The 26342-nt window shown below is 46.5% G+C and overlaps 3 protein-coding genes across 4 annotated transcripts in view; 1 reads left to right on the forward strand and 2 right to left on the reverse strand.

Moving 5' to 3' along the window:
* Window positions 1–4150: 4150 nt before the first annotated feature.
* LOC102036176 (estradiol 17-beta-dehydrogenase 11-like) lies at window positions 4151–11438 on the reverse strand. Its single transcript, XM_005418082.3, has 7 exons — window positions 11214–11438; window positions 8913–9020; window positions 7701–7832; window positions 6956–7062; window positions 6124–6261; window positions 5747–5863; window positions 4151–5042 (listed from the first exon to the last, which is right to left on the reverse strand). Exons 1-7 carry the CDS (start codon window positions 11421–11423, stop codon window positions 4955–4957), a joined length of 900 nt encoding a protein of 299 aa, XP_005418139.1. The 5' UTR covers window positions 11424–11438; the 3' UTR covers window positions 4151–4954.
* A 3464-nt stretch (window positions 11439–14902) lies between these two features.
* LOC102036346 (estradiol 17-beta-dehydrogenase 11-like) lies at window positions 14903–25642 on the reverse strand. Its single transcript, XM_014311937.2, is given in 8 exon segments — window positions 14903–15615; window positions 16320–16436; window positions 16697–16834; window positions 21119–21225; window positions 21864–21995; window positions 23443–23522; window positions 23525–23546; window positions 25396–25642. Coding segments are annotated over 8 exon segments (894 nt in total). The 5' UTR covers window positions 25606–25642; the 3' UTR covers window positions 14903–15527.
* Window positions 25643–25978: 336 nt separating this feature from the next.
* Window positions 25979–26342, forward strand: part of NUDT9 (nudix hydrolase 9) — an 8883-nt gene continuing 8519 nt past the window's right edge. The window contains exon 1 of one of the 2 annotated variants that reach the window (XM_031066369.1): window positions 25979–26177. In XM_031066369.1, the coding sequence (XP_030922229.1) occupies window positions 26110–26177 (68 nt within the window). In that variant the 5' untranslated portion in view covers window positions 25979–26109. The remainder of the gene's footprint in view (window positions 26178–26342) is intronic. The other variant, XM_031066368.1, reaches the window with a different exon arrangement.

Below are 26342 nucleotides of genomic sequence, written 5' to 3' on the forward strand. Positions count from 1 at the left end.
TTATCTCTTCCCTGCTCCTAAGAAGAGAGAGCATGAAATGAGCTACAAACTCTCCTGCCCCTAAATTGGTTACTGATTAACCATATGGATTAGGCAAAAATCCTTGTGAGTCAGGATTTCTTTATCTAGAAAATGAACATGTGAACAGTGAGTATAAACTGTGTTCATAAAATGATGCATTTTAATGATTCTCAGTCACTCATTCCTAGTGTCATGTCCATTACAACTGACCCATGTAAAAGGAGACTCCTTTCCAAGGTGTCTCCACAGTCCTGTGCAGAAAATCTCAGTATCTCAGAAGCTGTTAGCTGTAACTGTGTCTCTGTTAATCAGTATCCTCGTTGATTTTGGTTGGTTTGGTTTGGTTTGGTTTTTTTTGCTCTAGAACTGACCATAGCTCTGAGTGACCTAAAAGGGTACTTCTAAGGAAATAACTGATATAATATTTCAATAGCCAAACTGAATTTTATTTCTATATCTTTTATTTTAAAGCAAGCAAGCAAGCAGCACTGGGTGTGCTGTGAGTGGAGTGGAGCGGTGACTCCCTGGCCACCCAGCGCTGCTTGCTTGCTTTCTTTAAAATAAAAGATATAGAAATAAAATTTGGTTTGGCAACAAAATTTTATACCATAACTAATTGGTCTAATTTTTTTAGCTTTTTCTGGCCCATACTACATTGCTTGCTCTAAATCATGACGTAGCCTCCTTCCAGACAAGTTCATTAAAATCCCCTTAAAATTGTACTTGTGTTTAAAAGGGCTTTTGGTACAATTTAATGTCTAAGAGAGAGAGGAGGATGGAAGTGGAAATGTGCCACGTGAGCATATATTCAGCTGGGAAGGTAACATTAATGATTAGGCTGTGCAGGCAGAACTGGTGTTAACAGCACATGCATCCTTTGAGGATTTAGAGAACTGAACTACACATAAATACTTGCTTTTTCCTCTTTTTTGTTTTTCATACCAGAGAAACTTGAATCTTGTTTTTTGCCAGTATAATTCCAGTGTAACTACACAGAAATCACTGAAAGAAAATAAATGCAGACCATCACATCTGCATAATATTAAAGCCAGCTATTACATGATTTTCAAGTTTTCACCTGTCTTAGAATGCAGGTATCAGTTCTATAAGGCTCAAAAAAGTCCTTAGGTACTGTATTCCAGGTCAGCACTGCAGAGGGAAGCAGCAGCACCTCATTATGGAAAAGCAATGTGGCCATCAAAGGATTAGTGCAAGCTCCTGCTCAGGTTTTAATTTTTTCTCCCATTAGAGATTACCTCATTATTAGCAAGCTGGGAGGCACTGGTGAACACGAGTGTCTGGAATTCCTTTATATAAAAATACTGCCACTGTTTGGCAGTGTTTGGGGGGGACACAAGACAGATGATGGACTTTGGACCTAGTTAACATAAGAGATTTGATAACAGGATGCCCTGGCAAAAGCAAACGGAACTTTGAAAATGAGACCTAGATTGCAAGACTAAATCAGACAGGTTAACCAAAAAAAAGAAAATCTCATTAAACTCTGCAAGCAAGAGACATTGCTATATGCATAAATTTGTGTATGTGATTTTAACCTAATCATTGTAGTACACATTACTAGTCTCCCTAAAATATAAGCATATATATCCCACAATAAAATCAGATTCTGATCACTGAATCAGTTTCCCTGTCTCTCTCCATCGCTGACAACTATTGTCACCAGATTATTTTTGAGCATTGACTGTATCTTCCTGTTGCAGAACCAGTTTAACTAGAATGTTTCTTGAAAATAATTTTGAATGTGATGACTTAGAAAATGATCAGCTACCAGCTATGAACATTAAAAAGCTGAGAACACAGAGAGGAAATAGTTTGCACAAGAACAATTTTAATCCTAGAAGCACCTGTCTTCTTGGATAAATGTAAGCTTATTCATACTCTGGTAGAAGTTTTGCAGTCCTACAATTGCAGTCCTACAGAAGCTACAATCCTACAATTCTCTTGATGATGAGCTCAAACAAAGCAAGGGATCTGCTTGGAAAAAGGAAAAAATGCATGGTCAGATAATAGATGCAGAATGAAAGAATCTGAGAGATTGAAGGTACCAAAAAGTTGAGTCAGAATTTTTGCAGACAGTTTTGCAACACTCTGAACCATCAGTGATCTCAGATGCTTAATTTCAGTGGAGAAGTAGTAAAAAACCACAAAACAATACAAAAACTCATCCTGAACTGCTGGGTTCAGGAGATTCTGGGCATTTAGAAATCCATGTTCTGAATTGCTGCCTAAAATTGCCTGGATTTTTATGCATACTGGTACTACCTGCAAGCATTAAAAACTAGTGTCCTAGTCATGAAACTGGGGCCTTGGTGCTAGCAGACAGTGGCACTAAGAAGTACAGCCCTGATTTTCTCTTGTAAGTGGCCTAGGTTTGTGACAAGAAACACAGGTTGAGCTGATTCTCCTAACATCCTGAGTAGGATTCAAGGACTTTGGAACAAAGTGGCAGATCCAGTCTCCAAAGAAGTATCCTCAGACTTTGCTAAAGAGACAGTCCAGGTGGCAGTGCTGTGGGGACTTCTAGTCCATGACATTAGAAATTCTGTAAGTAGTTCACCTTTATGCCTCTTGCTTTGGGGACCAGAGCCCTGTCACCTGGCAGGGCAGTCCCAACCCTGTTGGCAGCAGCCCCTCAGGGAGTACACAGTGCACCTGGCACATGAAATCCCTCTGGGACCCTGACTCTCCTGTGCTTTAAAAAAGCAGAACAGCTGGAAGAGCTGAGGAAGGCACTCCATAGACCTCTAGCCAACATCATGGGGCTTTTAACTGAGCTGTTGTTCATCATGTCTGAGGGAGACTACACTGACTCCAGCACAAAGATTAAGAACTAGGCGCTTCCTACTTTTCCCTTGGAACCTGGTTCTCTGCTTAATTAACACATCAGCATTTGGGCCAGACCCCAATTGCACAGCTCAGTGGTGCTGTCCTTTTCCTGGCACAGGGCTCCAGTCAGTGCTGGGGCCAAGGAAGAGGAGGCAGGGAGGACATGGAAGCACAAGAGACATCTCAGCAGGAGGCAAAGCACAGGGCCAGAGTCACTAACCTGACTCATAAGGAGTCCTTAGGCCAGGGTGTGCGGTACCACTCTTCAAATTTGGGACTTAGCTGGAGGTGGCTGCATGAAACCCACTCACATGGACTCCTGCTGGGCACCATGCATGACCAGAGTTTGGGCTAAGCTTCAGCTGAGTGCTGTGGCCAGAAAGAGAACTGAGGAGCCTGGGAGGCTTGGTGCCTCAATTCTGTCACTGGTGTTCAGGAGATGAAGGCTGAAATCCTTGCTTTTGCATGTTTCTTTATGCCAAGCAGAAGACTTGGAAACTCAAGCAACATGGAGAAGAGCAATAGCTCTCATTTGTGACAGGCCTGTCCTCTCCAAAAGAGCTGAGTATGTAGTTCAAATAGAAGGAAGGAAAAACAACTTATTTCAGAGTAGACAAAAGTCACTAGGTCACTCTACTTAGATTTGGGGGATGCCACTGAGGCAGGGAAAACAGACTTACAAAATAGCTTACTGAAAATGCATGCAAATTGTACTCCTTTATCCTTCAGGACTTAAAGCATGCTTCTCTCAAATGCTTTGGAGGTTGAAGGGTCCTGGTTTTAAATAATAACCACATCTATCACTCTCAGAAATTTGCTTACCTTTCCTTTCTTTTATTTTTGCTTTCTCTATGAAGTAAAATATCCAAAGCTGGGAGCTTGAGCGTCACTCACCCTGAGTGTCCTGTTACATGAATGTTCCATGAGCAAAAAGGAAACTATTTTTGTGTCATTTAGCTCATCTAGCAACTATTTGTGCTGATGGCAACAAAACATTTACCTGTTGCCCGCTAAGAGCAGGAGGGGCTGGGTGGTGAGGGCTCCCCCTTTACTAAAGAACCTGTTTACAGAACAACTTGAAAGGCTCAGGTGAACAGGACAGATTCCAACTGTGCCGAAGGTGGCAGCGCGTTCAGGCCTGCCTGGGATGGCTGTGGGCCAGCAGTGCCTGCAGCAGTGCCTGCAGCAGGAAATGGGGTGCACAGATCCTCTGTGCTCTGGAGGGGTCTTTGACCCGTGTGTCAGCAGCTGCTGCTCTCTTGGACCCCAGGCCAAAGAGCTTCAGGGATTTCACCTCCTGTGCCATCAGAGCAGGCCCCTGGCTTGTGATGAGGAGCTGTGTGAAGGCTCATCTGGAGCCTTCCCCTGCACCCCCTGCCCTGGCCTTGGCCCTGGCATCTGTGTGGGCTGCACTTATGGCACCCAGTCATTTGTAGAGAAATACTGCACTGTTTTCACGAGAAGGTGTTTTAAAGATGTCTGGAAAGTGCACAGGAGCAGTGTGAGCAATGATACAGGGAAAGGTGTATTCCTTTATACTGTACCTTAAATGCATCTCTAGGACATGATTATGACTTTCACTACCAAGAGACACTGTGGTCCGTGTGTTAAAGAACTTATATGCATTTATTCATATAAAGGCATATTAATGGTGCAAATGCGTAATTGATAATCAATGTAATAAGGTATGTTACATAAAGACCTGTATTATTTCAGGTATTTCCTACAAAATATTGGGAAATTCAATGTTCTTCAGAGCGTTTTATAATTCAACAATATAAATTGAAGTGAAAGCAGACTACCCACCTTTGTGGGAATTCCTGCCTTCCTCAGCACAATGAGACAAAGGTGATGGGATGTACATTCAAAGCAGCCCTTCTAGAGCTGCATCACTTCTTTGCTAACACTCCCTGTTATGCAGCTGTGTTCCAGCTGCAGGTGTGGCATAAGCCCTTAGGTGTGCCTGGGAATGGTGGCCTGGAAGCACCTGCCTGAGCTCTGTTTTGAATCAAGGCAGCTGAACTACGCTCAGCACATGTTCTCTTTTCACTGGTGCCTCTGGGAAATGAGATTCAATTCTTGCTTTTCACTGTGTGCTTCTCTGCCCAATGACTGCATCAAACTTGACTTCAGACATCTTCTTCAGAAAGTTCAAGGCACGTTCTGGAAACACCCTGGAAGAGACAGTAACATGAAATTAAAAGTGGGATAGAAACTTAAATTATGGGAAAAAGTGTTACTGCAGGTGAGGGAAGAGCTGGTCTGGCAGCAGAATGCATGCACACATATGAACTGAGACTATGTATTAAACCAGGCATTATTTCCTAAGGACATGTGGGCCTTGTCAATCTCTGACAAGTTTTAACTCAAATCCCACCCATCTTTTTTTATGACAATTCCAGGACAGGTATGTACCAACCATGATTTAGGCTGCAATATTGCTGCAGAATCCAGAAAGTTTTCATACTGAACATAGACACAAGTATTTGCTTTCTCTTTGCAACAGAGCCCTTTAAAAGCAAATTTTCCAGCCTCAATGGCCTGAATTTTTGGTGTTGACATGGAGAAACAAACACTCAGGTCCTCATCTCATTCTGGGGCTATGCTGGGACTGCTGTTTCAGACAATGTAGTGGCTCATAGAGCAGTGAAGCTCTGCACTGACACCAGTCAGCTGCAGCACAGGGTTCAATGCAAAGGCCTGTGAGAGGGCCCAACAAAATCTCAAGATGGTGTCTGCTGTTGTCACTGGAAAGAGCCACTGCATTATTAATTACCTTGTGATATGTTCTAAAATACAACTTTATCTTGAATCAGATTTTACAAGTTTGAGGGTACACTCAGCAGGTTACAGTTGATACATTTTTTGCCCTACTCACCTTTCAAGCAGTAAAGCTATGCTCTGATTTGATGGAACAAAAACCATTTTCTGGTTGGTCACTATTCCTTCCATCAAAGCCTGTACAACTTCTTCAATCTCCAAAATCTTTCCAAGCCTACACAGGAAAGCAAACACATAAGAGCTGCAGTGATAGAAAGGGATGGTACCAGCTGATCTAGGAGGCTTCACAAATGTACAAACTCAGGTAATTCAAATGCAACAATTACATGGGTTAAAGGACATTGCAGATTTTCTTAAGTTAATGATACAAACTGTTGTTATATAGCCAGCTGGAACAGAGGCCTAAAGCTGGGAATAATATGCAGTGCCTTACTGCAATAAGGAAACACAGGAATGCAGAGTATTGAGAGTTACCTTGTACTGGGGTTTTTGACAAATCCAGTGTTTATAAAAACCGGGCAAAGGCACGTTGTTTTTATTCCATCCTTTCCAAGGGCAGACAGCTCCTCTGTCAGAGCTTTATGAAATCCAACTGCAGCAAACTTGCTTGAGCTGCAGAAAGGGAGAAAGTACAGATGAGAAGGCAGAAATCCATTTCCACCTTTCTACCACTGCAAACGGCTTAAACGATCATACACATACAGTACAGGGTAGGATGCAAAAAGCTCCAAATAATATAATCCAGCTGAGAGGCAGAGCAAGGATTATATTAACTTTCCGTGTGCCAGATTGTAGTGCTGGATAAGATATTGAAACTTGTGGAGTAATTGTGGAAAGTAGACAGAGTATGAACAGGCAAACAAAGCAGAGATGAAAACATCAGGAGATCTTAGAAAACATTAACTAGTGTGTGTCAATTGATGCACATCCAATTTTTCCCATGAGAGAAGATTCTTGGAAGGAATGCATCATGAATGACTGAAATTAGGAAGGATGGGCAGGGTAGAAATGGAGATTAATCTCTGACTACTTATTGTATCACACAGCAGCATCTCAAATCAACTGTGTGTGCTTTGAAATAGTGGGATACTACACAAGCAAAATGTAGAGGAGGAATGACCTGCCACAGAAATAGGTGTGGGCCTTAAGTTTAAATGAATTCCAAAGAAAATAGATATCATATGACTATTCTTTCATACAAACATTGCTCACGATTCAGTCACAGCTAATTACTTGGTTCTTCCTGATGGAAAAGACGCAATTAAATTTTTTAAAAATTAAGCAAGCTGATTTCAAAATGACTTACCAATATGCCACCATGAAAGGAGTCACAAAATGACCTGCTGCTGAAGCCACCGTGACAATGTGCCCATAGTTGTTGTTCATCATGACTGGCAGGAAAGCTCTCGTGGTCTTGGAAGTCATTTAAACCAAGAGGCAAAAGGCAGGGGACAGGAAGGAGGAAAAGAACATGGTTTTCTTAGGCATACTCAGCACTGACTCTCAATGTTATTCACCAGGTGGCCAAAGCTATCCCTAAAGCCATGAGGCGCACAGCACCTCAGATTCCCAGAGCCACAGGGATACCTGCTCTCTGACCAGTGGTGTAGCTGACAACCTGCTCTCCAAAGGCTGCAGCAGTTGGCCATAAACAGGAAATGGTTTTCACATCTTTCCTTTGCTGCTTTTAAGGTTTCAGGTGTCAGCAGAAATGCTGGCAGGGTGTCACCCCCAGCACACACAATAAACCACTTGTCAATCTATGGTTTCTCTTTTCTTCTGCCACAAACAAGTACTGCTGAAGCCCTCCCACCCTGTCAGCCCCACGACACCTCTGACAGAGGCCTTCTGTGCGTGCTGCAGATGAGGCTGTCACTAGCCAGCTCACATCAGCAAGAAGCCATTCCAGTTTCCCAGCACACAGTCTGCTTGGGTGCCCCTGTGCTGTAACAGCTCATTTGGTAATTTCACTGCTAATGATGGTTGCTCTAAATATGCGTCCTCATTGACACTGCCAAACAGCTGTATATATAGATGGTGGTGGCCCTTACCCACATGTGACCCAGAATGTTGACTTCAAACATCCTTTCTATCTGGTGGTCCTGAGTCGAGAGAAAGTCGGCAGCTGTAATCACACCAACATTGTTCACCAGGACAGTCACATCCCCAATATCCTTCTTCACCTTTTAGAGAGAAAACAAAAGCCCAAAATTGTCTCTGTCACTCAGGAGGGGGAAAAAAAAAGTAAGGGTGGGGAAGATGAACCATAGTTAAATTCTTAACGTTGCATCTTCAAGGGAGAGGGAGATCATGCCACATTTCCAGATGCGGCAGGAACTTTGCAGTAGATCCATGGAATCTGGTTTAGATCTGATTCTTCCCCATTCATTAATGTCGGTATTTATTGTGTTCCACAAACTGTGCACAGTTTGGACCGTGTAGTCACAATTGGTGTGGGAAATGGATTTGTAGAGAGTTCTCAGGGCCTGACAGAAGGTCCTCACAGTATGCATCTGTATGCAAACCGAGACAAGAATTGCTGACTTAGAAATGCCATGGAATAGGACAGATATTGTTGAGAGAGAAATGGAGCTAGAAAAAAGTTTCAAAAGATGGCCTTGCAAATAAGACTAGATACTTTGGAGAAATAGAACTATGAATCATGCATTGTATTGGGACCCACGAGGGGTAGTTTTAGATGATTGACTTTAAGGCATCTACAGCATGGCGTGGCAAAAAGCTGATAGGTCAAGAAACACTTAAAGTGCATTCTAATTAGGAAATAGTTGACTTCTGTTTGTGATGGTGTGAATTATAACATCTGTATTGTCTCACCCTTCTCATAAGACTGAAAATGGAATAAAAGTTTTTAAAACGCCTCTCAGTTGCCCCATCTCTGGGTGAGGAAAAGGGTATTGTCCAACACTTGGGACCACAGAGGTACAGACTGTTTTGAGGCAGCTGGACCACAGCCATTACAATAAAACGTTTCATATGTTCTCAGTGCTGTGTTCCTTCAGAGGCTGCAACCCTAGAGAGCAAACTTGGCAAGAGGATGTGATATGCTGGAGCCTCCCAAATAGGATGAGACTGGTTGTGATCTTGGAAATGCTACAGCACTCTGTGTCCAGAGAGCAGCGAGGAATGGAGAGCTTCCAGGGGCTTGCAGGATTTATGTACAACACGTCTTCTCTAGTTTTCCTGCCTTCTCTGGAAATCAAGCATGGTTGGGAAAGCCTTTGGCCGTGCCCCTGCTGCCCCACCTTGTCTGCAGCGCTGTAGATCTCCTCCCGTTTGCTGCAGTCCACCACGAAGGTTTGAACAGTGGCTCCCAGCTTCTGGCATTCTGCTGCCGTCTCCTCAATGCCGTGCTAGAAGAGGCAAAGAGAAAGACACCGTGCACACCTGTCCCCTCACCACAGCTGAGCAGCAGAGGCTGAAGATGTTCCTGGATTGAGCAACCACTGCCCAGCCCCTGAACAGTTCATAGCTACCCAGGGAAGGAGCTACAGGTGGGGTCGCTGAAAGAACAGGCATTCCAGTTGGAAATTTTGCACTTTTGTAGAGTGACTACCAGAAAGGAAATCACAGAATCTTGAAATGGTTTGTGTTGGAAAGGATCTTAAAGACGATATAGTTCCAACCTTCCCTTGCAATGGGCAGGACACTAGATCAAGTTCTCTACTCAATCTGGCCTAGAATATTTCAAGGGATGAGGCATCTCTAAGTTCTCTGGGCATCCTCACAGTAAAGAATTTTTTCCTAATATCTAATCTATCCTCATCTCTTTCAGTTTGAAGCCATTTCTCTCTGTCCTGTCCTACATGCTTTTGGATATACTCTCTATCCATCTTTTTGTAAGCCCCCTTCACATACTAGAAGATTGCAATTAAGTCACTCCAAAGCCATCTGTTTTCCAGGCTGAACAATCCCAATTCTCTTAGCCTTAGGAATGTGGCAACAAGAGTGAATTTGGCTTGGTAAGGCACACATAGCTGCAAAAAGAGGACACGCAGCACCTATCACAGCACAGCAGGCAGCACTGTGAGTGTAAACAGAGCTCTTGCAACACAGGCCTGGCTGACACCCTGAGGTGGCTCGATGCATTTCTGTATTCACATGCTGGGTGTGAGAAGAGCCACACTTGTATTGGATCTGGCTGAGATAGAATTCATTTCCCCATAGGATCCTCACAGTGCTGTACTTTGCACTAGTTCCTAGGAAGGGGTTGATAACACACCCATTTTTTGGTTGCTGCTGAGCAGTGCTGATGCAGCGCTGATGCAGCATCATTGCTGTGTTCCCAACATTCCCCGCCCCATCAGTAGAGTCTGGGAGGGGACACAAGTAGGAAAGCAGAGAAAAACTGACCAAAGAGATATTCCATATCATATGACAGCTCAGATACAAAAGCCAAGAAAAAGAGGAAGAAGAGGAGGGGCATCTGGTGTTTACAATGTTTGCCTTCCGGATAAGCAGTCGCCAGGATGTGGGTGATCATCTCTTGCTGATGGGAAGTAGAGAATAATTTTTTTTTCTCTTTGCTTCTGTGCACACAACCTTTCAGCTTTGCTTTAGCAAACTGCTTTATTTCATCCTACAAGTAATCATTTCCCATGTTATTTCCTCTACCCAGTCCAGCTGAGAAGAGGGGATGATGGAGCAGCTTGGTGGGCACCTGGCATGCAGCCAAGGTCAATCTACCACAACTGTTCACAGTGCAAAGAGACTTTCCTTACAGGATTGCACTTGACACACACAGAACAGAAGCTTCCTTCTGTTACTGTATCAGCTCACTAAGCCAGGGCAGAAATTATTTTGCTGTTGTCTTGACCCCAGGTGCCAGAAGGCCGTGCGAGTGGGGCCCTGTGCTGGGGTCTGTTTTGCAGCTTCAGGATAACACAATTAGCTTCTTTGCTGACCCAATGTGTCAGAAACAGAAAGCCCAGCCTTTCACCCACCCTGTTGCACCTACACCCAGCAGTTTACCTTGATCCCTTCTGAATACCATGCTGTACGTTTGTATCTGCCCATTGTCCACTTGCCAAGGTCCTTTACGCGTGCTGCTGCCCAGAGGGCAGCCGGGCTCACGTACAGCCCGGCACAGGGCTGCTGCTGGTGAGAGTGCAGAGAAAACACATCTCCCAGCATTGCACACGAAACACCCGAGGCTACAGAGAGAACAAATGAAGGCAGACCTGCTGCTCTTTGCAAACAGCCTTCTGGTATCAGCGGCTTTCTCTGCCAGCCCAGGCAGCAGCTCCACCAGCAGCTTCCCGAGCACTTCTTTCCCTGTCGCAGGTGCTCTGCCGGCTGTTGCCTGCTCCCTCCCGAGTAGCACCGAGAGACTGTGGGACCAGAGTCCCACATGCTCTGCTGCAAGTGGGGCCAAATCCTCTCCTGGCGCTCAGCATCCCAGCCGCAGGAGCCAAGCGGGAGCCGATGGGAGCGGGCTGGAAGGGGCTGGGCGATGAGGGTGCAATGTGGTGCTGCCCTTCTTACGCCCCTAAATGCCCCGCAGACTCGGAGGTCAGACGGAGTGAGGACATGAGTGTGTCCATTACCTTATTGATGTCCCACAGCACCAGCCTGCTGTGGCGCTTGGCGAACTCCAAGGCGGTCGCTCGCCCGACGCCATGGCCAGCGCCCGTGATAAGCACCAGCTCCCCGGCGACAGACTTTCTCCTCACAGGCACGAACAGCTTCACAAAAGCCTCCAGGTAGGAATAGAGAAGCGTGGCCAGGAACAGGAGAAGCTCCAGAAACAGATTCATTGTTTTCCTGGGGCTCTTTTGAGGACCGAACTGAACTTTAATCTCTTTTGTAGGGACCCGCGGGTTGCTGATTTACCCGCTGCCGCCTCAGTGCGCGCCGCGGGTGCCGTCAGCTCCCGCAGGATCCGCCCCAGCCCCGGTGGCTGCTCCGCCCAGCTGTCGCACGCTGACCTCCTGGTGTCCCCGTGCTGGTGGCCCTGTGGTGGCGCTGGGTGAGCGGTGCAGAGGAGCTGCAGGCTGCACTCCAACCTGCCCTCGCAGAACCATGGTCGCCCTGCAGCTAACAGGACGTACCGGACGTGGATAAAGAAACGTGGCTTTTAGGGCGTTTTCTGCCCTCTTGGCTAAGGAAAACAGAGACGATAGAGGAATGCGACCCCCTCTGTGTTCTGCCCTTGGTTCTGATCTGTCAGCTGCCCCAGCTGTTCATTCTCTGCTTTGTTTGTCCTCACACAGGTGGCAGTGCCTTCCTGTTCCTCTCTCAGGCCCCTTCCCTATCAAGGAAGCAGCAAAACATGTTCTTGTCATTTGCTGCAGGTGGAAAATAGACGGAAGGGGCAATAAAATTGCTTATCGAGTTTACTGACAGAAGCATCTTGAAGGTCCATTCTAGTCTGTATTGTAATTCTTTTCAATTTTTGTGCTTTGCACCTGTCAAGTTGGTCAGTGCCTTAAGGTCCTTGAGCAGTTTTCTTCATGGTCCTTCTTTCCATTGCATCTCTGCAAAGCCTGCCTGGTCAGCAGGCTTTGTCCCCCACCATCCTCTGCCAGGTCCCTGAAGGAAAGCTGAATGAGACAAGTCCTTTCAATTTCTGGAACTCCACAGGTGAGCTCTTGCCTAGCTGTTTGTCTTACTATGTCTTTTATTTAGTTATCCATACTGAGACCTTCCATCTTATGCTGCAGCCGCTTAGTTTCCATAAGTCCTTTGAAAAATGGCATTAAATTGCATGAATTGGAATATTTTTATTTAATTTAGTCTAAATCACACAACTCACACTTGGACTCACTTGTATATAATGGAGTATCCAGAGCCTTAAGCAGAACAGGAATGCTTATAGGAAATAGGAGAAAAGTACTTTCAGGTGTTTCTTCCAGCTCTGTCAATGTAACTCATGGCCTTTCCTGGAAAGGATTGCTGACCTTACTCCTTTACTTTTCAGTTAGAAAATCTGATGTATCGCAGTCCTGTTCATCATTTTATTTAAGGATGTTTTTGAGCTGCTTGGGGAAGAGTGAAGGGTTCACAAACATCTAACAACTGACAAAAATTGCTTCCAGTTAATACTACAGTTTTTAAAAAGTATTATTTTTGCCCTGGTGGTTTGGCTGCAGCTCACCTTGTCTGTGGGAGACTGGGTCAGTTCCAGCAGAGAGATTTTGAGCTAGGTGCATCCTGTTTTTCTCTTGGAACCTGGTTCTCTGCTTAATTAACACATCAGCATTTGAGCCAGACCCCAATTGCACAGCTCAGTGGTGCTGTCCTTTTCCTGGCACAGGGCTCCAGTCAGTGCTGGGGCCAAGGAAGAGGAGGCAGGGAGGACATGGAAGCACAAGAGACATCTCAGCAGGAGGCAAAGCACAGGGCCAGAGTCACTAACCTGACTCATAAGGAGTCCTTAGGCCAGGGTGTGCGGTACCACTCTTCAAATTTGGGACTTAGCTGGAGGTGGCTGCATGAAACCCACTCACATGGACTCCTGCTGGGCACCATGCATGACCAGAGTTTGGGCTAAGCTTCAGCTGAGTGTTGTGGCCAGAAAGAGAACTGAGGAGCCTGTGAGGCTTGGTGCCTCAATTCTGTCACTGGTGTTCAGGAGATGAAGGCTGAAATCCTTGCTTTTGCATGTTTCTTTATGCCAAGCAGATTTGCAGCCATAGAAGACACAGAACAGAACCACAGCCACACACAGAGTACTGCACAAGTTGCCTTGCCGAGTAATTCCTCTGGGCTCTGAGACCCTGGCCTAGATCTGGCAAAGCAGAAATCACTACAGTCTCCCCTTCCTTAGGAGCTAGCGTGTGTGCTAGGAAACACACTCTGCAGAAGAGCATTGTCATCCCCTGGATAGACTTTTGTTCCAATTTTTGTCTTCTAGGAGAAGCCAAGCATCTTGTCTGATGTCTCCTACTGAAGCCAGTCCTTCCCTAGTCTAAGAAAAGGGCCAAGTCATCCAATGTTGATTTTCTCCAGGGTCTTTTTAAGCTTTTTTCTGTGGAGTCACTGGACTGTGACTCCTTTGAGCAAGAATTCAAGTCATAAAACAGAAGAAATGTGGAAGGTGAGTAGAAAGAGAGACTAAGCTGGGTGGGAAGTTAAGAATGCTTGCCAGCCATACAAGAGAAAACTGGTAAGTACGTGCAAATCTGTAAAATACCGATTTAGCTCTTATGTTCCAGTGAGTGCTAAGTGCAAACATTTTGGCTGGTATGCTGCTTGCTCTGACAGATCTTTTGAACTTTTGAAGCATCTGTATTTTTAGACTTTTTGACTCCTCACTAGGTAAGAATAGGCAAAAGTGAACATAATCAAAAAGCTACACAGATGTGGCTTCAAGTGTCTCACATGCTACAGGACTGTCATGGTAGCAAGAGGGCAATATGCACCTCAGAAAGAAGCAGGGATGCAACCCTGCTTCTTTTTGGCTTGGTTTTTAAATGGAAACCATGCCTAAGTATTCTTTGATTGGCTTATAACCTTTTTTTTAATGTCCTGAATTTTTTGAAGCCCCTTTTTTCCAATCCTGTCTCAGCTACAGGAATCTTGCACTGTGAATCACAAGAACTGAAGCTGGGAAGTGTCCTGTTACATAAATATTCCATGAGCAAAAAGGAAAACAGTTGTGTGTTATTTAAGCTGTCAACAGTGCTTCTACCTGTTGCCCGCTCAGAGCAGGAGGGGCTGGGTGGTGAGGGCTCCCCCTTTTCTAAAGAAAAAGAACCTTGGTTTACAGAACAACTTGAAAGGCTCAGGTGAACAGGACAGATTCCAACTGTGCCGAAGGTGGCAGCGCGTTCAGGCCTGCCTGGGATGGCTGTGGGCCAGCAGTGCCTGCAGCAGTGCCTGCAGCAGGAAATGAGTGGGTGCACAGATCCTCTGTGCTCTGGAGGGGTCTTTGACCCGTGTGTCAGCAGCTGCTGCTCTCTTGGACCCCAGGCCAAAGAGCTTCAGGGATTTCACCTCCTGTGCCATCAGAGCAGGCCCCTGGCTTGTGATGAGGAGCTGTGTGAAGGCTCATCTGGAGCCTTCCCCTGCACCCCCTGCCCTGGCACCACCTTTAAGCCCTGGCCCCTGCATGGGTATCACTGCCTGGCCCTGTACCTCACTGATCCTGATGTGGCTTCCCCGTGTGCCTGGGCACTGCCTCATCCCTGCAGCCTGGGCTGGTGTTCAGCAGACTCGGGTGATCCTTTCAGCATTGTGGCATGTGCTCCACTGGTACTGGACCTGGATACCACTTTCATTGCTGAGAGACACCTTTGGGTTAGAAAAATGTATTTATTTGTAATATGGAGTTTTGATGGTGTTAATGCATAATTGATAAATGTTGTAATTAGACATTAGATTACAAGTAAGGCTGTATTATTTCAGTAATACAAATAATTAATTCAATAATGCTCATTATAAATGCACACAAAACTCTAAGTGTTCATTAGAGCACATTTTTGAAACTTAAAATTATTAAGTGAGATGAAACAGGCCACCCACCTCCTCTATAAATTGCTTCTTGCAAGATGCTTTTGCTCAGGGATGAGTCCAGATTAACATGTTCTCAGGCAATCCCTTTGCACTCAACTAAGGAGCTGTGTTGTCCCAAACATGGGCTTTGTGGGCATCCTGCCTGCCCCAGCACAATGAGACAAAGGTGATGGGATGTACATTCAAAGCAGCCCTTCTAGAGCTGCATCACTTCTTTGCTAACACTCCCTGTTATGCAGCTGTGTTCCAGCTGCAGGTGTGGCATAAGCCCTTAGGTGTGCCTGGGAATGGTGGCCTGGAAGCACCTGCCTGAGCTCTGTTTTGAATCAAGGCAGCTGAACTACGCTCAGCACATGTTCTCTTTTCACTGGTGCCTCTGGGAAATGAGATTCAATTCTTGCTTTTCACTGTGTGCTTCTCTGCCCAATGACTGCATCAAACTTTGGAGTGGTCATCTTCTTCAGAAGGTTCAGGGCACGTTCTGGAAACACCCTGGAAGAGACAGTAACATGAAATTAAAAGTGGGATAGAAACTTAAATTATGGGAAAAAGTGTTACTGCAGGTGAGGGAAGAGCTGGTCTGGCAGCAGAATGCATGCACACATATGAACTGAGACTATGTATTAAACCAGGCATTATTTCCTAAGGACATGTGGGCCTTGTCAATCTCTGACAAGTTTTAACTCAAATCCCACCCATCTTTTTTTATGACAATTCCAGGACAGGTATGTACCAACCATGATTTAGGCTGCAATATTGCTGCAGAATCCAGAAAGTTTTCATACTGAACATAGACACAAGTATTTGCTTTCTCTTTGCAACAGAGCCCTTTAAAAGCAAATTTTCCAGCCTCAATGGCCTGAATTTTTGGTGTTGACATGGAGAAACAAACACTCAGGTCCTCATCTCATTCTGGGGCTATGCTGGGACTGCTGTTTCAGACAATGTAGTGGCTCATAGAGCAGTGAAGCTCTGCACTGACACCAGTCAGCTGCAGCACAGGGTTCAATGCAAAGGCCTGTGAGAGGGCCCAACAAAATCTCAAGATGGTGTCTGCTGTTGTCACTGGAAAGAGCCACTGCATTATTAATTACCTTGTGATATGTTCTAAAATACAACTTTATCTTGAATCAGATTTTACAAGTTTGAGGGTACACTCAGCAGGTTACAGTTGATACATTTTTTGCCCTACTCACCTTTCAAGCAGTAAAGCTATGCTCTGATTTGATGGAACAAAAACCATTTTCTGGTTGGTCACTATTCCTTCCATCAAAGCCTGTACGACTTCTTCAATCTCCAAAATCTTTCCAAGCCTACACAGGAAAGCAAACACATAAGAGCTGCAGTGATAGAAAGGGATGGTACCAGCTGATCTAGGAGGCTTCACAAATGTACAAACTCAGGTAATTCAAATGCAACAATTACATGGGTTAAAGGACATTGCAGATTTTCTTAAGTTAATGATACAAACTGTTGTTATATAGCCAGCTGGAACAGAGGCCTAAAGCTGGGAATAATATGCAGTGCCTTACTGCAATAAGGAAACACAGGAATGCAGAGTATTGAGAGTTACCTTGTACTGGGGTTTTTGACAAATCCAGTGTTTATAAAAACCGGGCAAAGGCACGTTGTTTTTATTCCATCCTTTCCAAGGGCAGACAGCTCCTCTGTCAGAGCTTTATGAAATCCAACTGCAGCAAACTTGCTTGAGCTGCAGAAAGGGAGAAAGTACAGATGAGAAAGCAGAAATCCTATTTCCACCTTTCTACCACTGCAAATGGTCTAAACCATCATGTGCCTCTTAGTTGCTTGGGTGCTGTTTAAGGTAACAGCCAGGGGAGGGGTGAGGGCTGGTGCATCTCTGCTCTACCTTGTATCCTAACCCGTACCGCTTATTTTCACTATGTGCTCTCTATCCCTTTACCCCTCTTTCTGCTCCTTGCTATGTAGAGACAAAACCCTCCAAATAATATCGTCCAACTGAGACACAGGGCAGGGACTATTCTAACTTTGCCTGTGCCAGAGTGTAGTGGTGGATTAGATATTGAAACTTGTGGATTAATTGTGCAATGCATAGCAGGTATCTCAAAAAAGGGCACTTTAGTTGCAAACAGACAGACAAATGTTAGGAATTCTTAGAAAACTGCAATTGAAGTGCATCAATCCATGGACATCTTGTTCTTTCGCATGAGAGAAGATTCCTAAAAGGAATGCAGCCTGAATGTCTAAAACTAGGAAGGATGAGCAGGGTAGAAATGGAGATTAACCCACTACTGTTTATTGTACCACACAGGAGCATCTTGTAACAATTTTGTGTGACTTTTGAAACAGAGAAGCATTATGCAAGCAGAACTGAGGAACAACCTGCCGTGGAAATAGGTATGGGCCTGAGGTTTAAATCAACGCCAAAAAAGGAAAACCACAGAATCAGTTTATTGATTGCTATGGATTTGGCAGCATAATCCCAGTAAAATCCCTGGCTGAAGAGTTCTCACATTGCTGACAGTGAGTGACTCTCTAAGAAGGAGTATTCCCAGGAAAAGATTGTTCTAAGAAGGAGTGTACCCAGGGAAGACTGCTGCAGCTGGAGCTGCTGTTATAGAAGGCTGGATGTGATGCAGGACGGCAACACAGAGTCTAACAGGTTTTTGGTGCTTGCACTGTGATTTTCCTGACACCTTTCAAGTAGAAAATTAATTTGATGTCATGATGGCAGAAGGCTGGGGGGAAGGTCAGCAGGGAGGACCTCCTGGTGGGAGGCTGTTATAGGACACCCAGCCAGGACAAAGAGGCAGATGAGGTGTTCTACAAGCAGCTGGTAGAAGCCTCATGGTTTCCAGCCCTTCAACTTGCCAAATGTCTGCTGGAAATACAACACAGCAGAGAAGAAGCAGCCTAGGAGGTTCCTGGAGTGTTTGGAAGACAGCCTCCTAACACAGCTGGTAAGAGATCCTACTGGAAGAGGTGCCCTGGTAGACCTGTTGTTTGTGAACAAAGGACTAGTGGGTGATGTGGTCGTTGGTGGCAGTCTTGGGCAAAGGGACCACGAAATGTCAGAGTTTTCAATAGTGGGTGAAGTAAAGAGGGGCACCAGAACTTCCACCTTGGATTCTGGTGGGCAGATCTTGGCCTTGTTTACAACACTGATTGACAGAGTGAGTCCTGAAGGGTAAAGGGGTCCAGGAAGGCTGGATACACTTTAAAAAGGAATTGTGAAATATTCAAGAGTAACCCATACCCATATAGTTGAAAGATAAGTGGTCAGGCAAAAAGACCAGCCTGGTTAAACAGAGAACTTAGGCTGGAACTCTGGGGAAAAAAACCAATGTATTCTTTCCAGATGGAGGGTCAGATAACTTGGGAGGACTATAAAGATGTTGTGAGGTCATGTAGGGAGAAGATCAGGAGGACCAAAGCCCAACTAGAACTTGGCCTTAGAGACAACAAAAAAGTTTTCTATAAATAGAGCAAAAGGAGGGTCAAGGAATGTCTCCATCATTTGTTGAATGCAGAAGGTAGTGTAATGACAGCGGATGAGGAAAAGGCAGAGGAACTTAATACGTTCTTTGTCTCAGTCTTTAATATTGTCCAGTTGTCCCTCAGGATTCTCAGCTCCCACAGCTGGAAGTTAGTGACAGAGAGCTGAGGGAAGGGCCCGTAACCCAGGAGGAGATGGTTAGTGATTTGCTGTGCCAATTCGACACTCAAAAATTTATGACATTTGATGGGACCCATGCCAGAGTAATGAGGGAACTGTTGAAAGAACTTGCCAAACCACTTTCAATCACCTACCAGCAGTCCTAGTTAACTGGACAAGTTTCATCTGTCTGGCAATTAGCAAATATAACACCCATCTATAAAAAAGGTTGGAAGGATTATCCAGAGAATTGCAGGCCTGTAAGTTAACCTTGGTTGTGGGCAAGGACCATTACAAGGCACATACAGGACAACCAGGGGATCAAGCCCAGCCAACATGGATTTTTGAAAGGAAGGCTCTGCTTGACCAACCTGATCTCCTTGTATGACAAAGTGGCCCACCTAGTAGATGAGGGGAAGGCTGTGGATGTGTCTATCCGGGGTCTATCTAGACTTCAGTAAAGTGTTTGACACCATCTGCCACAGCATCCTCCTAGAAAAACTGAGTGCTTGCAGCTTGGGTGGGTGGACTCTTCAATGGGTAAAAATCTGGCTGGATGGCTGGGCCCAGAGTGCTGTGGTGAATGGAGATAAATCCATTTGGCAGTTGGTCACTAGTGGTGTTCCCCAGGGCTCCACCTTGGGCTGGTCCTGTTTAACATCTTTGTGGATGATCTGCACACGGGGATCAAGTGCACCCTCAGTAATTGTGCAGAAGACACTGAGCTGATGTGCTCAGGGGGTGGAAGGCTCTGCAGGAGACCTGGACAGACTCCATCAGTGGGCTGAGGACACAGCTGCAGGAAGCTCAAGAAGGTGAAGTGTCAGGTTCTGCACCTGAGCCATGCAGTGATACAGGCTGGGTGAGGAATGGCTTGGGACAGAAAGGGACACCTGGGGTGCTGGCTGACAGCAGCTGAACCTGAGCCAGTGTGCCCATGTGGCCAAGAGGGCTGATGGCAGCCTGGCCTGGATCAGCCAGCAGGACAGAGAAGTGGTTGTTCCCCTGTACTGGGCACTGGTGAGGCCACACCTCGAGCGCTGTGTCCAGTTCTGGGCCTCTCACCTTAAAAAGGACATTGAGGAGCTGCAGTGTGTCCAGAGAAGAGAAACAAGGCTCATGAAGGGTCTGTAAAACATGTCTTATGGGGAATGGCTGAGGGAGCTGGATTTGTTTGGTCAGGAGAAGAGCAGGCTCAGGCCTCATGGCTGTCTACAACTCCCTGAAAGAAGGTTGGATGGAGGTGGGGTCAGTCTCTTCTGCCATGCCCGCAGTAAGAGGAATAGAGGAAATGGCCTGAAGCTGAGACAGGTGAAATTCAGATGAGATATTAGAAAAAAATCTTTTCACTGTTAGGGTGATCAGGCATTGGAATAGGTTCCTCAGGCAGGTGGGGCAGTCACCATCCTGCAGATGTTTAAGAGGCATTTGGATCTAGCACTGAGTTGTAGCATCCCATGAACTCTATTCTCTCAGTCAATTCCCAAGTCCTCTGCCCTGGCAACAGCAGTGACTAAGTACCACAGAGTAATCCTCCTGCTGGGAAAAGACAGACTCCCACATGGACTTCCCCTGGTTTCCCCTTTCCCTGTCTCCTCACTGGCTTGCTACCACAGGTGGCTGCCCCCCCTCCTCTAGAGACCAATCTCCTTTGCCCTGCCTTTAGCTCTGCCTCCCACCCCTTTCCCTTCTTAAGCTGCTGCACCAGGTGGAGAAAGAGCACAACCATGTGCTCTTTCTCACTGGGTCCCCTTTGGCCATACTCTGCTGGAATAAAACCTTGCAAAAAAGAGCCTTTCTTGCCTCTCTCACTGAGCTAGCTGTGGTGAGTGTTGTGTAGGGATCTGACTGCATTGCCTGAACATTAACCCAACCTGCTTTTCTACAGGAGAGGTTTGTTGGGAGCAGATAATAGGCAGTAGCACCCACCATTCAACACCTGCATTTTTACTGGATGATGTGGTTTAGGGGTTACAGTGGCTGGATGGGTGGACTGGATGACCTTAAAGGTCTCTTCCAACCCTGATGATTCTATGATTCCATTTTTACACTCTACAATGCTACAATGGTAAAAAGATCAAAAGCGCCTCCGTACGGGTTTACTTGACAGCACTACAAGAAATCACAGAATAAATACATTCTAAGGAGAAGGGAAGAGGATACCTTTTTTACTGAGCAAAAGTCTGCATTGGGGAGAGAAAACAGGAGAGTCTTTCATTAGTAGATGTGTTACGTGACTATTCTTTCATACAAACATTGCTCACCATTCAGTCAGAGCTAATTACTTGGTACTACCTGATGGAAAAGATGCAATTAAAACTTTTAAAAATTAAGCAAGCTGATTTCAAAATGACTTACCAATATGCCACCATGAAAGGAGTCACAAAATGACCTGCTGCTGAAGCCACCGTGACAATGTGCCCATAGTTGTTGTTCATCATGACTGGCAGGAAAGCTCTCGTGGTCTTGGAAGTCATTTAAACCAAGAGGCAAAATGCAGGGGACAGGAAGGAGGAAAAGAATATGGTTTTCTTAGGCATACTCAGCACTGACTCTCAATGTTACTCACCAGGTGGCCAAAGCTATCCCTAAAGCTATGAGCTGCACAGCACCTCAGATTCCCAGAGCCACAGGGATACCTGCTCTCTGACCAGTGGTGTAGCTGACAACCTGCTCTCCAAAGGCTGCAGCAGTTGGCCATAAACAGGAAATGGTTTTCACATCTTTCCTTTGCTGCTTTTAAGGTTTCAGGTGTCAGCAGAAATGCTGGCAGGGTGTCACCCCCAGCACACACAATAAACCACTTGTCAATCTATGGTTTCTCTTTTCTTCTGCCACAAACAAGTACTGCTGAAGCCCTCCCACCCTGTCAGCCCCACGACACCTCTGACAGAGGCCTTCTGTGCGTGCTGCAGATGAGGCTGTCACTAGCCAGCTCACATCAGCAAGAAGCCATTCCAGTTTCCCAGCACACAGTCTGCTTGGGTGCCCCTGTGCTGTAACAGCTCATTTGGTAATTTCACTGCTAATGATGGTTGCTCTAAATATGCGTCCTCATTGACACTGCCAAACAGCTGTATATATAGATGGTGGTGGCCCTTACCCACATGTGACCCAGAATGTTGACTTCAAACATCCTTTCTATCTGGTGGTCCTGAGTCGAGAGAAAGTCGGCAGCTGTAATCACACCAACATTGTTCACCAGGACAGTCACATCCCCAATATCCTTCTTCACCTTTTAGAGAGAAAACAAAAGCCCAAAATTGTCTCTGTCACTCAGGAGGGGGAAAAAAAAAGTAAGGGTGGGGAAGATGAACCATAGTTAAATTCTTAACGTTGCATCTTCAAGGGAGAGGGAGATCATGCCACATTTCCAGATGCGGCAGGAACTTTGCAGTAGATCCATGGAATCTGGTTTAGATCTGATTCTTCCCCATTCATTAATGTCGGTATTTATTGTGTTCCACAAACTGTGCACAGTTTGGACCGTGTAGTCACAATTGGTGTGGGAAATGGATTTGTAGAGAGTTCTCAGGGCCTGACAGAAGGTCCTCACAGTATGCATCTGTATGCAAACCGAGACAAGAATTGCTGACTTAGAAATGCCATGGAATAGGACAGATATTGTTGAGAGAGAAATGGAGCTAGAAAAAAGTTTCAAAAGATGGCCTTGCAAATAAGACTAGATACTTTGGAGAAATAGAACTATGAATCATGCATTGTATTGGGACCCACGAGGGGTAGTTTTAGATGATTGACTTTAAGGCATCTACAGCATGGCGTGGCAAAAAGCTGATAGGTCAAGAAACACTTAAAGTGCATTCTAATTAGGAAATAGTTGACTTCTGTTTGTGATGGTGTGAATTATAACATCTGTATTGTCTCACCCTTCTCATAAGACTGAAAATGGAATAAAAGTTTTTAAAACGCCTCTCAGTTGCCCCATCTCTGGGTGAGGAAAAGGGTATTGTCCAACACTTGGGACCACAGAGGTACAGACTGTTTTGAGGCAGCTGGACCACAGCCATTACAATAAAACGTTTCATATGTTCTCAGTGCTGTGTTCCTTCAGAGGCTGCAACCCTAGAGAGCAAACTTGGCAAGAGGATGTGATATGCTGGAGCCTCCCAAATAGGATGAGACTGGTTGTGATCTTGGAAATGCTACAGCACTCTGTGTCCAGAGAGCAGCGAAGAATGGAGAGCTTCCAGGGGCTTGCAGGATTTGTGTACAACACGTCTTCTCTAGTTTTCCTGCCTTCTCTGGAAATCAAGCATGGTTGGGAAAGTCTTTGGCCGTGCCCCTGCTGCCCTGTGGCAGCAGCTCTCTGGCCACAGAGAGCAACAAATAACTTTCCCAGGCCTTTCTGGGGAAGACTGTGAGAAGATGAGAAAAGAACGAGAAACAATTCTTATCTTCACTTGCTGGACCTGGTATTGTGAACATGTGGAATGTGTTACTGAGATTTGTTTACCAAAGGGTGGTTTCTTAATTAGCCAATAGTGATGGTGTTTGGATTGGAGGACCACTAAGGTCTAACAATATCATAACTGTCTATAAAAGCAATGGGTTTCTTAAGAATTATAATAATATAATAAAGAGATTGATCAGCCTTCTGTGAATTATGGAGTCAATGCTAATTATTACCCGGCTGCGGGCCTGTCACAATGAGACTGCCCCACCTTGTCTGCAGCGCTGTAGATCTCCTCCCGTTTGCTGCAGTCCACCACGAAGGTTTGAACAGTGGCTCCCCACTTCTTGCTGCTGCCGTCTCCTCAATGCCGTGCTAGAAGAGGCAAAGAGAAAGACACTGTGCACACCTGTCCCCTCACCACAGCTGAGCAGCAGAGGCTGAAGATGTTCCTGGATTGAGCAACCACTGCCCAGCCCCTGAACCGTTCCTAGCCACCCAAGGAAAGAGCTGTAGATGGTTTTGGTGAGAGGACAGGCATTTCAGCCTTAAATTTAGGATCTGCATGTAGTGACAGCCAGAAAGGTAGGGTGGCAACACGAGTGAGTTTGGCTTGGTAAGGCAGACAGAGCAAGGCTGCAGAAAGGGGGCACACGCTGCCTTATTACAGCACAGCAGACAGTACTGTGAATGTAAATAGCTCGTAAAATACAGGCCTGGCTGACACCCTGAGATACGAAAACTGGCTCTATGTGTTTCTGTATTTACATGCTGGGTGTGAGAAGAGAGGTGCCCTCCACAGTTCACAATGTACAAAGATTTTAATTTCAGAATGACCTTTGATACACACAGGTCAGAAGCACCCTGAAGTCATTACATCAACTCGTTAAGCCAGAGCAGAAGTGGCTTTGTTGTATCCCTGTTCCCAGGCGGCAGAACGCCATGCCAGTGGAACCTGTGCAGTGAAAAGCTCTAGGTCATAAATAGCCTGGGTCAGCAGTCCCTCTGTTGGGTGACTGGGCAGCTGTCCTCAACACCAGCTGCTGTTTAATGCTGAGAGCCCCCAAGAAGGAGCCCTTGTCAAGGCACTTGGGTTGGAGGAGCATACTCCTAAATCCTCTGGAATCCACAGCCTCCCTTGGTACTGTATTTCAGTTCGTGCTGACACCCACGCTTACAATCTACTTCCCAGCTCTAAAGCCAGGTGTCGCTCGCTACTAAATTTATACCTAAATCTCCCCATTCCATCCAGTGAACATGAACATGAACAATTTTCTGTTTCATCGCAGCCCTGCATGCAGCCCTGCATGCACTGCAGCAGTGCCATGCCTTCTCCCACCCCTCCAAAGTCTGGTCTTAGGCATAATGGGTACCATTAACAGACACTGAAAATGTTCAACACTATCATCCCTGTTTATCCATCCTCTCACTCAGCTTGTCTCAGGTTTGATGGATTTTTGTTTGTGGAGGGCTGGGTTCTGTTTTGCAGCTTCATGATGAACTCCTTTGCTGACCCAGCGTGTCAGAAATGGGAAACACAGCCTCTCACCCACCCTGCTGCACCTATACCCAGCACTTGGCCTGGATTCCTTCAGAATGCTACACTGCATGTTTGTATCTGCACATCTTCCACTTGCCACGGCATTTTTCCATTCTATTTAAATAACCTGAAATAAAGAGGTTGGGCCGGTGTAAACATTTAGAGAGATGCCATCTACATGTGCTGCTGCCCAGAGGGCAGCCGGGCTCACGTACAGCCCGGCACAGGGCTGCTGCTGGTGAGAGTGCAGAGAAAACACATCTCCCAGCATTGCACACGAAACACCCGAGGCTACAGAGAGAACAAATGAAGGCAGACCTGCTGCTCTTTGCAAACAGCCTTCTGGTATCAGCGGCTTTCTCTGCCAGCCCAGGCAGCAGCTCCACCAGCAGCTTCCCGAGCACTTCTTTCCCTGTCGCAGGTGCTCTGCCGGCTGTTGCCTGCTCCCTCCCGAGTAGCACCGAGAGACTGTGGGACCAGAGTCCCACATGCTCTGCTGCAAGTGGGGCCAAATCCTCTCCTGGCGCTCAGCATCCCAGCCGGAGGAGCCAAGCGGGAGCCGATGGGAGCGGGCTGGAAGGGGCTGGGCGATGAGGGTGCAATGTGGTGCTGCCCTTCTTACGCCCCTAAATGCCCCGCAGACTCGGAGGTCAGACGGAGTGAGGACATGAGTGTGTCCATTACCTTATTGATGTCCCACAGCACCAGCCTGCTGTGGCGCTTGGCGAACTCCAAGGCGGTCGCTCGCCCGACGCCATGGCCAGCGCCCGTGATGAGCACCAGCTCCCCGGCGAGAGACTTTCTCCTCACAGGCACGAACAGCTTCACAAAAGCCTCCAGGTAGGAATAGAGAAGCGTGGCCAGGAACAGGAGAAGCTCCAGAAACAGATTCATTGTTTTCCTGGGGCTCTTTTGAGGACCGAACTGAACTTTAATCTCTTTTGTAGGGCCCCGCGGGTTGCTGATTTACCCGCTGCCGCCTCAGTGCGCGCCGCGGGTGCCGTCAGCTCCCGCAGGATCCGGCGGTGGAGGGCCGTGGCCGTGTGGGGGCCCGGCTGCGCGGGGCTGGGTGCGCCCCGAACCGCGCTGTCTGTTCCTCTTCCGGGTTCCACAGGGGAGGGACGATAACATGGGAAATGGATACTACTAGTTTGGGATAACGTAGTTGATTAAAGTAAAATATATAGAAGAGAAAAGGTTATTTTCTACTTCTCCGCGGGAAGCAGGGCTTCCGCACGCACATCGGTCGCTCCGGAAGGCAAACACTGTAAATAACGAATGCCCTCCATTCCGTTATGCTTTATGTCAGAGCTGACGTCATGTGGCATAGAATAACCCTTTGGTCGGTTTGGGTCAGCTGGCCTGGTTGTGTTCCCGTCCAGGATCTTGCTCACTGAAATGGCCGGGAACGCTGGGGACACAGCAGTGATGCTGTGGGAGCGCTGCCCAGCAGCAGCCAAGCACGGGTGTGTTACCAACCCTCTCCTGAGCGCCAGTGCACGCCCCGGCACTGCGGGGCTGCCCTGGGGACGGAGCTCCGCCCCAGCCAGAGCCGGCACCGGGCGCTGCCCTTGATGCCGCTCCCGCCAATGCGGTGCCAGCTTGTACAAGCGCGGGGCGGCAAGGAGCGG

The sequence above is a fragment of the Geospiza fortis genome, unplaced genomic scaffold (genome assembly GCF_000277835.1).
Source record: "Geospiza fortis unplaced genomic scaffold, GeoFor_1.0 scaffold11, whole genome shotgun sequence".
Classification (NCBI taxonomy): domain Eukaryota; kingdom Metazoa; phylum Chordata; class Aves; order Passeriformes; family Thraupidae; genus Geospiza; species Geospiza fortis.

What these genes read in the sequence shown, in the direction of transcription:
- LOC102036176 (XM_005418082.3), bottom strand. Translation starts at nt 11,423, where the DNA reads ATGAATCTGTTTCTGGAGCTTCTCCTGTTCCTGGCCACGCTTCTCTAT. An exon ending in TGCTGTGGGACATCAATAAG is followed by an intron (nt 9,021 to 11,213) that starts GTAATGGACACA and finishes TGCCTCTTCTAG; the next exon opens with CACGGCATTGAGGAGACGGC. An exon ending in TCTACAGCGCTGCAGACAAG is followed by an intron (nt 7,833 to 8,912) that starts GTGGGGCAGCAG and finishes TCTCTCTAAAAG; the next exon opens with GTGAAGAAGGATATTGGGGA.